This window comes from Papio anubis, chromosome 3 (assembly GCF_008728515.1).
Source record: "Papio anubis isolate 15944 chromosome 3, Panubis1.0, whole genome shotgun sequence".
Classification (NCBI taxonomy): Eukaryota; Metazoa; Chordata; class Mammalia; order Primates; family Cercopithecidae; genus Papio; species Papio anubis.
The window spans coordinates 92,789,988-92,802,152 of NC_044978.1; the positions used below are offsets into that span (position 1 = coordinate 92,789,988).

Sequence of the window (12,165 nt, forward strand, 5' to 3'; positions counted from 1 at the left end):
GCCCAGGAATCTTTCTGTTAGGTATATATCCAAGAGAAATGAAATCATGACCTTTAAAGATACTGGCATTCACATGCTTATTGTAGCATCATTCACAATACCCAATATACAAAAACAATCTAAGTGTCCGTCAATGTATGAATAAATTATTTAAATATGGTATACATGTACAATGAAATTCTATTCAGTTTTAGAGAAGGAGACCCTGTCATTTGCAACAATATAGATAAACATGGAGGGCATTATACTAAGTAGGATAAGTCAGACACAGATGGAAAATAGTGCATGATCTCATTTATACATGGAAAAAGGGAAGGGAGAAAGGTAGGTTGGTTGGTTGAATACACAGAATAAAATGATAGCAGTTACTGGGGTGGGATGTGAAGAGGGAAAAAAATAGGGAGGTGTCAATCAAAGGGTATAAAGCTTAGATACATAGGACGAATGTCTACAGATCTAAGGTAAAACATAAGGACTATAATTATTGTATACTGGAAATGTAAGTGCTCTTACTGTAAAAAAAAAAAAAAAGGAAACTATGCAAGAGGATAGATATGTTAATTTTACTTGACTGTAGTAGCCACTTACTATTATAAGTGCATTGAAATATAATGTTGTACATCTTAAATGTGCATAATAAAAAATCTTCTTTGCACAATTAAAACTAACTGAAACACAATATCAAATAATAATAGTGATACATATTAAGTAAGAAGAAATAGATGTTAAAAGCACGAGTTCTCAAGTCAGATAGATCAGGGTACCTGACTTTAAGCAGGTTGGCTAGCCTTTCTTTATATCAGTTGACTTATCTGTAAAATGGTAAGAAAAATAGAACTTACTTCCTAGGACTCTTGTAAGGATTAAGTGAGATAATATTTGCAAAGTTCTCAGAAAATGGTTTGGACACCAAGGAAGATATTCTGGCATAAATCATCTTCCAAAGATCCTTCTCCCTCTCCCCATACTCAACAAAAGGGTGGCCAGACAAGGTAGAGACACCCAGTAATTAAAGGTCATAAAGTTCCAGAGGTGGGGGCCACACGGGATACCACAGAGAATGCCACTGGAGAAGAAGCCACCTGTGTTTTTGGTGACTGCAATAAGGAGGTCACTGAGAAGATAGCACAAGTATGCTCCATGGGAGACCCAGTATTCATCTACCAACCATACAAATAGCATATATTGCTAACAGAGAACTACAATAGAACCAGTTCAGTAAAAAGGTATATTCACCTTTTACTACTCTCCTTTACCCTTGCAACAACTTTGAAAAACACAGAAAAAGAAGAGGAAGAGTGGATCTTGGCCTGTCCCCACAGTACATCCCTTACCTGTGAAAAAGGCATGGAAAAGGAGAGAACATCTAGATGGCCTAAGAGACTGATGCTGAAATTAGTTTGGACTGGACTCGTTAAGCTATAGTATGCATTGAAGCATTGCCGTAATGTGAGGAAGGGAGTTTGAAAGAATAAAATCTTGCTGATTTCAGTCTCCTGAATCTCTAAAGCCCTTAGGATGAAGTACAAACACTCTCACAGCCTCCAAGGCCCTGCACGATCTCTTCCTCTCTACCCCTCTAGCCTTGCCTACAATAATCCCGCACCACATCCACACACCCACACCCCAACACACGTACCCCTCTATGCTGCCACAATTATGACATAAGTACGTGTCAGGCCTCTGATTTATCATGCTGCATTTTACTATGCAAACTCACTAACCTCTGTTGTTCAGTCTTCTCTATCCTCTCCCTACATCTAGACAACTTTCATTCCACACTGAGAACAAGGATCGTGACGTCGTGACCACCTTCTTCAATGCTGTGTCACCAGCATCTAAACAACTACTTGGAACATAGGAAATAAACAATACTTTGCCTATGAATAAATGAATAAGGGGAGTCATTGTAAATTTAATGTAGTATGAAGGATACTGAGCCATAAGGTTTCTGATGAAACATAAGAAGAAAGGCATCATTAGCAGAGGCAGATGGCAGAAAAGCTCTCAGATGTCTTATGGCAGCAATCTGCAAACAACAAGCTAATCCTTAAATTCACAGGTGTCCAGTTACTTTCGTTTGTGTGTTTGCATGTGTGCATCTAGGTAACTATATTGAACTAATCACCAATATACTTTATAATTATATAAATAGTTATATTTTATAGAATAGTTGCATTTTAACTATAATTGTTATTTTAAAATATTAATAGTTACCTTTTACAGAACGTATATAGTATAATAGCGATATTTTAAAGAAAGTCAACACATACCAAAAAAGCCATGCAATTATAAGTTGTCTGGTAACGGAAAGCATCATGTTTTAAAGTGTCATTTGGGCATATCTCTATAACTTCTTGGGGGGTGATTATGATCTTCTTAGTCTTTATGGCCTTTATGGTCTGGCTCGAAATACTTTTCTAGCCTCATCTCTCCCAAAATTCCTAAGAGCATTCTAGGATCCAGTTATACTGAACTTTCACATTTTACTAAACTCAACAAGCTCTTTCAATTTGTGTTAAAACACTCTTTTCCATTGTGTAGCTAGTCAATCCTTATGTGTTCTTCTTAGCTATCTTTTTTTCCTTAAGATCCGTACCAAACTCTATATCTACCACCCACATCCCCTCTGATAAGACATTAATCCATAAATACTTCAATGAAAGCATTATTGTACCTTTGTAAAATGAACTATTTTCCTTAGCTGTCCTCCAATATCCTGTGAGCAATTTGAGGGCTACACTTACATACTTCAGTTCCTACCATGGTGGGAAGCACTGAGTGTATACTTAGGAAATCTTGTTGAAATGTACAGACACAAGTTATGCCTTCTAGTATCTCAGACTGCCATAAAAAATAAAAATAAAAAAAGTCAGGAAGATTTTCATAAGCCTATGTACAATGTCATTTAAAAAATACTATGAACGCCATGTGGTGGAGCACAGGGATAAAGAGGACTGACGACTTGGAATAACCTAGAAAGAAATCAGAAAACAGATGAAATTTGAACTTAGTTTTGACTAAATAAAATACCTCCAGTTGGCAAAGGAGGAGGTAAGCATAACAAGAACAGGAAAAAACATGTGCACGGCCAGAGAGTTGTTAAATATAATGACATGTTCAGGGAACAGTGAGAAGTTCAATGCCATCTTTAAAAATAAAAGCCTCACTGATAGTTATAATGCCGTACAGCTACTGCCCTCCGTCTTGCCTCCTCTCTTCAACCACGCTGCTTAAAAATGTTACCTCCACTCTTTCTCCATTTCCTCACCTCCCACTTGCCTCCACCCACCGCAATCTGGTTGCTTTTACCACAATCAGCAAATACTTCTGTTTTTAATCTAATGACATATTTAAAAACCTTTTCTTGGTTTTACCACAATAGATGATACAATGTTCGCTCCCTACTTTTGTAATGCTCTCTTGTACTGGTATTCTTAAAGTCACATTTTCCTGGTACTCTGAGAAACCATTGCTAAAATCCTCATCATGGGATGTGAGACCTTCGATGCCTGTCAGCTATCTACATGTACTGATATCCCCTAGAAAATATATGGTAGTAGCACCAATAGATAATATTTATTATTCTTAATCTAGGCATACAAGTTCTTTGTGGCTTTCCCAAAGACAGTCTCGAAACTTGAAACCTAGGACAAAAAACACGCAATCCCTGAAATTTTTACTTAAAAAAATCACTTCATGTTCAGAAATCACAGTTATTATTTTTTTTTTCTTTTGTCAACATTTATTTTTGGTTCAGAGGGTATCTGTGCAGGTTTGTTACACAACTAGCTTGCATGTTGCTGTGGTATGATGTACAAATTATTTTGCCACCCGGGTAGTGAGCATAGTATCCATAGGTAGTTTTTCAACCCTCCCCCTCCCTCTCCCTCAAATAAGCTTCAGTGTCCATTGTTCCTATCTTTGTGTGTACGTGTACTTGATGTTTAGCTCCCACTTACAAGTGAAAACATATCATATTTGGTTTTCTGTTCCTCTATTAATTTGTTTAGGAAAATGACCTCCAGCTGCATCCATGTTACTGCAAAGGACATAATTTCATTATTTTTTATGGCTGCATAGTTTTCCAAGGTGTATATAGACCACATTTTCTTTATGCAGTCCACCACTGATGAGCATCTAGGTTGATTCCATGTATTTGCTATTGTGAATAGTGCTGCAATGAACATACAAGTGCATATGTCTTTTTGGTAGAACAACTGATATTCTGCTAAAAAGTAGAATAGTAATAAGCATATAGTATATAGTAATAAGCTTGCTGGGTCATATAGTAGTTCTGCTTTAAGTTCTTTCTGAAATCTCCAAACTGCTTTCCACAGCAACTAACCTAATTTACATTCCCACCAGCAGTGTATAAGCACTCCCTTTTCTCCGCAACTCTGCCAACATGTTATTATTTTTACTTTTTATAATTGCCATCTGACTGAGGTGAGATGGTCCCTCATTGTGGTTTTGATTTGCATTTCTCTAATGATTAATGATGCTGAACATTTTTCATATGCTTGTTGCCTACATGTGTGTCATTTTAAGAAATGTCCTTTCATGCCCTTTTTCCATTTTTTAATGGGAATGTTTGTTTTTCACTTAAGTTCTTTGTAGTTCTGGATATTAGACCTTTGTCGGATGTATAGTTCAAAAATAATTTCTCCTATTCTGTAGGTTGTCTGTTTTCTCTGTTAATAGTGCCTTTTCCCATGAAGAAGCTTTTTAGTTTAGTTAGGTCCCAGTCGTCTATTTTTGTTTTTATTATAATTGCTTTTAGGGACTACAACATGAAATTGTTGTCAAGGCCTAGGTTCAGAATGGCATTTCCTAAGTTTTCTTCTAGGATTCTTACAGTTTTGAGTCTTACATTTAAGTCTTTAATCCATCTTGAGTTGATTTTTGTATATTGTGAAAAGAAGGGTCCAGTTTGAATCTTCTGCATATGGTTAGCCAGTTATCCTAGCACCATTTATTGAATAAGAAGTCCTTTCCCCATTGCTTGTTTTTGTTGACTTTGTCAAAGATCAGCTAGCTGTAAGTGTGTGGCTTTATTTCTGGGTTCTTTAGACTGTTCCATTGATCTACATGTTTTTGTACCAGTACCATGCTGTTTTGGTTACTGTAGCCTTGTAAGATAGTTTGAATCTGGGTAATGTGATGCTCCAGCTTTGTTCTTTTGCTTAGGTTTGCTTTGGCTATTCAGACTCTTTCTTTGGCTCCCTGTGAATTTTGAAATATTTGAATTTGTTTTCTAATTATGTTAAAAATGATATTGATAGTTTGATAGGAATAAATCTTATTTAGTTTTTACAAAAGAATAGGGAGAATGTAGGGAATACTACTTTGTGACCTTAGAAAACCAAGAGAGCTATGACTGGATGCACTAAGTTCCTACAACCCTCCTTCTCCAAGAAAGGTAATGAATGGAGTCAAACTACTTTTACCTGTGCCCTTCTGGAACTGTTTCCCCACCCCTTAGGTGATGTTTTACTGTACACAAAATACATGGGTTCATACAGTTACCCAGTTACCAAATAAGCCATCTCACCTTAACTCTACAGAATCCCATTTCGGCAGAGGGCTGTAGCACAGATATCTGACGAGAGCACAGCACTGCATCTGATAAGGAATAAGACAGTGGTCTCTGCCTTTTTTTTTTTTTTTTTTTTTTTTTTTTGGATCAAAGCACAGCCTAGCTCAGAAAATGGGACCACTCTTCATTTTGACAGATACCCACAGTTGCTCCTTCTCAGTCTCCTCTTCCATTTTTTGTCCACTTTCTGTCCTTTAAATATTGGTGTTCTAGAGTTTCTGTGAAAGTAAGATGGCCACTTCACTCTAATCTCTTTCCTTGTAAAATTTTATGTATGTCTATGGTTTCAACCACCATTATATGGCCCCCAAGTTATCTATACTCCAAGCTTCTCTGTTGGGCTCCAGATCTATGCCTGTTACCTAGACATCTCCAATTAAAGTTTCAAACTCAACATGTGTAAAACATAAATGTTCATCCCCAGCAACAAAACAAAAACAAACAAAACTTCTCCTACTGTGTTCCATATCCCAATTCCTCAAGATGTCATTCTATACTTCTTCCACCCCTTCATCCAACAGATCAACACTTCTACCCCACAAAGAACTTTTGATTCTTTTCAATGCTCTCCATCTTCAGTTCCACTGCCCTGGGCCAATTCACATTAATCTCTTGCCTGTAATAAAACAGCTTTCTAACAAGTCTTCCTTTTCCCAATCCTTTAATATAAATTATTGAACCATAGAACTCTTACTCTGCCACATACCCTCTACCTTCCTCCACCTCTTCATCAGTCTTATAATAGATTCGTGCTTCCTTTAGCATAAAGTCAAATACCTTATCATGTTAAAATACAGACTTTCATGTTCTACAAATAGTAAATGTTAGTCTGTAGATCATAGGAAGATCCCAGGAAACAACTATTTTTAAAAATAATTCAGATGGTTACAATCCAAGTACCTGTAAATCACATTTTGGGGAATATTATTATAAATTCTAGGAGGGTGCTGAAAAATATTTGATGAATGAATGAATGTTTCCAGTGTCTATTTTCTAACTTTCCAAAATGTCAATAACCTTACAGCAACCAGCTTCTACATGCTGACTTTAAAGGGAGTAAACATTATTAATTTACTTTTGATACAAAGGGTTCGCCATGTTCATCACAGGTTTTCTTAATGAACTACATTTACAAATGACAACCTCTGATAAAGAGTTAACAGATTAAGTTCAGTGTCAATTTTGACCAGATATTAAATCTCACAACTCTCTAAACTTCTTTGATGTTAACTACTGAACTATATAATATCCCAGTACCTTCTGGAGATTCTAAGAGATAATGCACTCTGTGTTTTTATAGAGAAGAAAAGTATTATCTGGAAAAATCAACATAATCAATAAACCAAGGTCATATTTACCACACTGCCTGCTTCTTAGCCTAATGGTAAACTGTATCAAGTATCTCAAGATTACTTCAAAGTTTTCATTGTCCAAGCTCTAACCCTAACACTTCACAATAGACAACCATTTGAACTGAGGTTCTTAGTCTAGGTTTAGGTTAAATAATTGGTAATCATAACACTTACACCATAAGAATATGCACACACAGTGAAAATGTTTACTAATATAAGAAAAGACATCCTATAGAAACCAAGGAAAAAGGGAAAAAAACAGTACAGTAAATTAGAAAGTGCTAAAATGCCTACTACAACCTTGGTCAATTGCCAGCTACTAGTACATTTCAAAAATTAATTACCTCCTTATGAATTTCAAAATATTGAAATAAAATATTTTTAACTTGGTTGCAGAAACTGTAAGTATAATCTTTAATTATAATTTAGATCTACAACATTTTTGGGACAATTACACTAGTTAATGATTCCAAGAAAGCAGTGTGTGTGTGTGTGTGTGTGTGTGTGTGTGTGTGTGTGTCTGCATATTTTTTTGGTTCTTAATTCTTTTTGCTATGCTGCTTTTTTTCTCTCAGGCTAATGTCATAACAAATCTACATCACTGACCTGAATAAAAGAAATTAGGAATTTAGGTTTTGCTACTGACTATGCTCACTGATTAGAAATAAAAGTGTATATGCTAAGCTACTAAAAGTAAAACTAAATTTGTTCTTTACTTTTGTTCTTCATTAACAAATTGTTCATGTAAGATATTCATTAGATAGCTCCACATCCACTTTGACTTGTAGGTAATACTATGTCTACGTTTTCCCTTCCCATCATGACATTCTTTTTTATTTAGAGTGTCACAGCCACGTCTCATTGCTCAAGCTATTGCTCCATCCATACTAAACATAAATTCAAACTTTGCCTCCTTACTTATCTTGATTTCCAGTAAAAATAATATCAACATGGAAATCATTCATTTTGATCATCATGAAAACCAAATTGTTTCTCTCCATAAAATGTATATATGTTTTTTTAGTTGAGCACCATCTTCCCTAATAGACTTACAATATGAGTAAAAAGATGTATTTGTATGTGTCTCTGTTACTTGTGTCTATAGGTTATTCAACTTTAATTTTTCCCAGCTGCATCTTTCTTCTCTAGATTTGGACAAATATCAATAATACCTGTTGAGTGATCAAACTATCTCCTGGTCCTCAATTAACATCTTCCCTGTATTACACATTATTCATATTTCAGCTATCTGTGTATTGCCTCTCAACTCCAAATCCACCCTTCTTTCATTTCCTTTGTGATACCTGATGGATCCTATAAATACTGCTCCTCTGCCAGCTCACACAATGTCAGGCTTTGTCAATAGAGGGTGCTGGAGGGACACTCCAATGTAGAGAAGGGCGCTTTTCTTTCTTGGTCTCTTTCTGGGTCATGTGCATTGTCATTTTTTTGGCACAGCTTCAAAGGACTGACATGCTGTGAGTTTTCAGCCCATGCAGCATATTTCTGTAGACCAGCTTCAGCATATACCATCACATGTTTCTTCACCACCAGTAGCTGCATGTTCCTGTAGCAGCAGCACCCCTCCAGTGAGGTCAGAATTCACAGATCTTAGGGGGAAAGGGTGCTCTTTCAAGTCCTCAGTTTCTTCCTGATTCTGAAAGTGGTGACACTGCAACCCTAGAAGTAGATGTTCTGTCTGCATTTGTTAATTCTGTATTGCTTGGAATCTTCTTTTATCCATGTTTTAAAACGAATTTAACTGTCTTTTATTAGTTAATAATTCTTTATATCAGATTTTCCCTATGATGTTCTATGACTGGACTGTGTTTACATAGTATGCTCCCATTTGGTAGGTTTGTGATTAACTAGACTTCCTCTAAAACAACTGTTGGCAAGCCCGACTAAATGAGGTAAATAAAGACAGAAATAAAGTAGGAAATCTGACAAGAGCAGAGCAATTTCTTAGAAATTTTTTAGGCTAGATGCATTAAGGGAAATGTATCACTAGAGAAAATGTCTAGGGCCTTCAAGATTTTCAAAAACGTACTAAGATGCTGAATATGCATTCCATTTTTGAGAATACATCTATATTTGGGTGTGCATACACATACTTACACACACATGTATTCTGAAATATAAAAAGAAAACTAAAAAATCAAAGTAAGTGATTTTTTATTTAAATGTTATCAACTGAAATTCCACTCAATGCAACCTATATTGGTAGTGTGAGTATATTTTAATGTTTATTATAACTTGTGGTAGAATCCCCCCAAACAAGAAAGCATATCTTGAGTCTGCTAAAAAATTTTAAAGTTATCGGGTTCAATTTACTGATGAAACACAACTGCTTTTAGTTCATTTCAGACATAAAGGAGCTAAATATGTTCCATTGCTAATGACTATATACCTAACATCAACTACCAATTTTCTAAATATGTTAGCAATCCAAAGAATAGTCACAACAAGGAGAGGTAGAGAATTAATCTAATCCATTATCGCCACTGGAAAACAAATGACTTTGTATATTTTGGCATACAAGTATGATGTGAGTTTGTGTAAAATCCCCAAATATCAAATATGTCTTGCTAGAAACATACATGTTTGCATGTATGTATGTATATATGTATATACATATATATATATAGAGAGAGATGTTTTAGCTAAAATAATTCACTTTGCAAAAAAATAAAGCTAAAATTTCAATGCAGTAACTACTACTACTGAAATTTACAACATGAAAAAAATCTACAATATTGAAAATGTACTGATATTTGGGAGTCATATCATTTGTCTTTCTGCTTTGGCTGATAATAAGACACAAATTAACCAGATATAACAGTCACAATTTATATAATATGCTAATTTCTCAATGTAGTAGTTAACAAAATTCTGACTCTACTTAATTTTTGATAGAAGTTAGGTATTTATTTGCACTGTGTCTCTCTAATATTTGGGAACATTTAAGACAATCTGCACCAAGACAAAGAGTATTTACTAGGACAAAATTATATTTATAGCCAAACAATAACATTTGGAATGCACACTCTTACTAAAAATAAATAGTCTTTGTCATCATTATAAGGATATGTCCACTTAAATTGACCCATGGAAAGAGGCAGATTAATATTTCAGGTCAAAATATACAATAATGCAAGGGGAAAAGGAGGGTTATACTGAAGAATAGGATTTTTTCCTCTTGTACCAGAATCGTAGCTAAGACCCAGAATTGAAGGAGAAAAATAAAAGCACTTAAATCATGACATTCCCATTTTAAAGAATTTTAATGGACTGCCAACATTTAGTATCAACCACCTCCCCAAAGGTGGGGATCACCCCTCAACATGTTCAGCCACCCAGGTCAATATAAGAAAAGGTCTCTGAGGTCAGAGATGTGGCTCTGATGGAATAAACAGCATATTTTTTCCCATAAAAGTGAAATTTAGGTTCCTTAATGGAAACCTAGGGAGCTCCTGATAAATTAGCTGGTAATGTTTATGAAAGCTTGCAAAAATGGAATACTTTTTGTTTCGTTAGTTTATCCAGGTAGAAAATGTCCAAACTTGTCAATTTTCCCCCTGAGTTATCAGAGAAAGGGAAGAATTTGAGGAGAAATGACACAGTGGGGAATACTGGGCAAAAAGGGACAAGGGCTTCTCGGTGTCTGGGTCATAAGGAAGATGAATGTCTAAAGAATCATGAAGTCCTAGAGAGAAGGATGCCTGAGGGGTGAATGAGCCACAGATTTGGCAGGGAGGTAGCAGGGGACAAGAGACATGCACATCAAGGGAATATAAAGTAAAGCAAATGTCAGTTGACGTGCTGGAATCTGACAAGTTATTATGAATGAAAAACTCTTTCATCAAAAATGTCTATTGCAGAGCACTATAGTTAGCAGTAAAAGTGAAGGACTTATCATTAAATTTTTAATGCTTCATCAATAATTCATCTTTGGTGATTCTAGCCCATCAGTACCTAACACATCAAACCAATTTTCCTCGCTTGCCTATCTTATCTTATTGTATTTTAATTGATTGGAGACAGGGTCTCATTCTGTCATGCAGTGGCACGATCACAGCTCACTGCAACTTCGACCTCCTGGGCTCAAGCGATCCTCCCACATCAGCCTTCTGACCACAGGCATGTGCCATCACACCCTGCTATTTTTTATATTTTTTGGTAAACATGGGGTTTCTCTATGTTGCTCAAGCTAATTTCAAACTCCGGGGATCAAGCAGTCCTCCCACCTCGGCCTTCCAAAGTGCTGCAATTACAGTTGTGAGCCACCACACCAGGCCTGTCTCATTTTAAAGAAAAAACAAAATAACACCAGTTCCATAGAATCCAAGAGTACCAACATTCTAATTTTTTAGGTTGATTTATGTATACCTACTATGTGTGCAGATTATACGTATGGTATGTATGTAGATAGCATAACGAGGCAATCACTTTGCTCAATACCAATCACAGGGTTTTGTTGTTGTTGTTGTTGTTTTTAAATGTGCAACACTGACCATGATCTCATTCTGTAAGAAGTCTTTATCTATGAAACTATATTCACTTTCCTTACGGAAGTTCGCAATTCTGCCTTAATCCTCCTAGAAAATTCTTCTTCTTAATACAATTAATTTTATTTAAATAATTATTTATCGCACTGTAGTTAGGTAGACATGTTTTGAAAATGATATAAAATACACAGGACTAATCCAAACACTGAAGTTGGAAATGGAAACCACAGATCCAAACATCTTTAACTATCCATGTATTTGGGTAGACTAAATAGACATGAGACATATACATAATTCTGTAACACTAAAAATGCTACTTTATTTGAAATTACCCCCACTCCCCATTATGTGAAGTAAAAATACTATTTAATGAAAAACTCACCATATCTGTATCTGAGACAGGGCCAAAACTGGTCACGTAGATGTTAGTGAAGACTTCAGTAATACTGTCTGATATGAGAAAAGAGATTGAATATAGATATTATATAATAAGAGCCACAGGAGAGAGAAGGGTTTGAGTACACGGTATGGTTTGAAAGCTGTATCATAAATTTGGGATTACTGGGTTTTACTTTCTTGTCAACTTTCGCAACCATAATGACTATAATGCTCAGTTATTTCATTGGTTTTCACCATCCTAACTGCAAAATGTATAGAAGTATTATGACTTTCTTACTTGGAAACCATACCTGATTAGCACATCCTC

General features: G+C 35.6%; 1 protein-coding gene across 7 annotated transcripts in view; it reads right to left on the minus strand.

Moving 5' to 3' along the window:
• Positions 1-12,165, minus strand: part of GABRA2 (gamma-aminobutyric acid type A receptor alpha2 subunit) — a 154,842-nt gene that overhangs the window by 83,173 nt on the left and 59,504 nt on the right. For 6 of the 7 annotated variants that reach the window (XM_003898642.4, XM_017958675.3, XM_017958673.3 and 3 more), the window contains exon 4: positions 11,842-11,909. The exons of the other annotated variant lie outside the window; for it this stretch is intronic. In XM_003898642.4, coding sequence (XP_003898691.1) covers positions 11,842-11,909 — 68 coding nt within the window. The remainder of the gene's footprint in view (positions 1-11,841; positions 11,910-12,165) is intronic. 7 annotated transcript variants of the gene reach the window in all.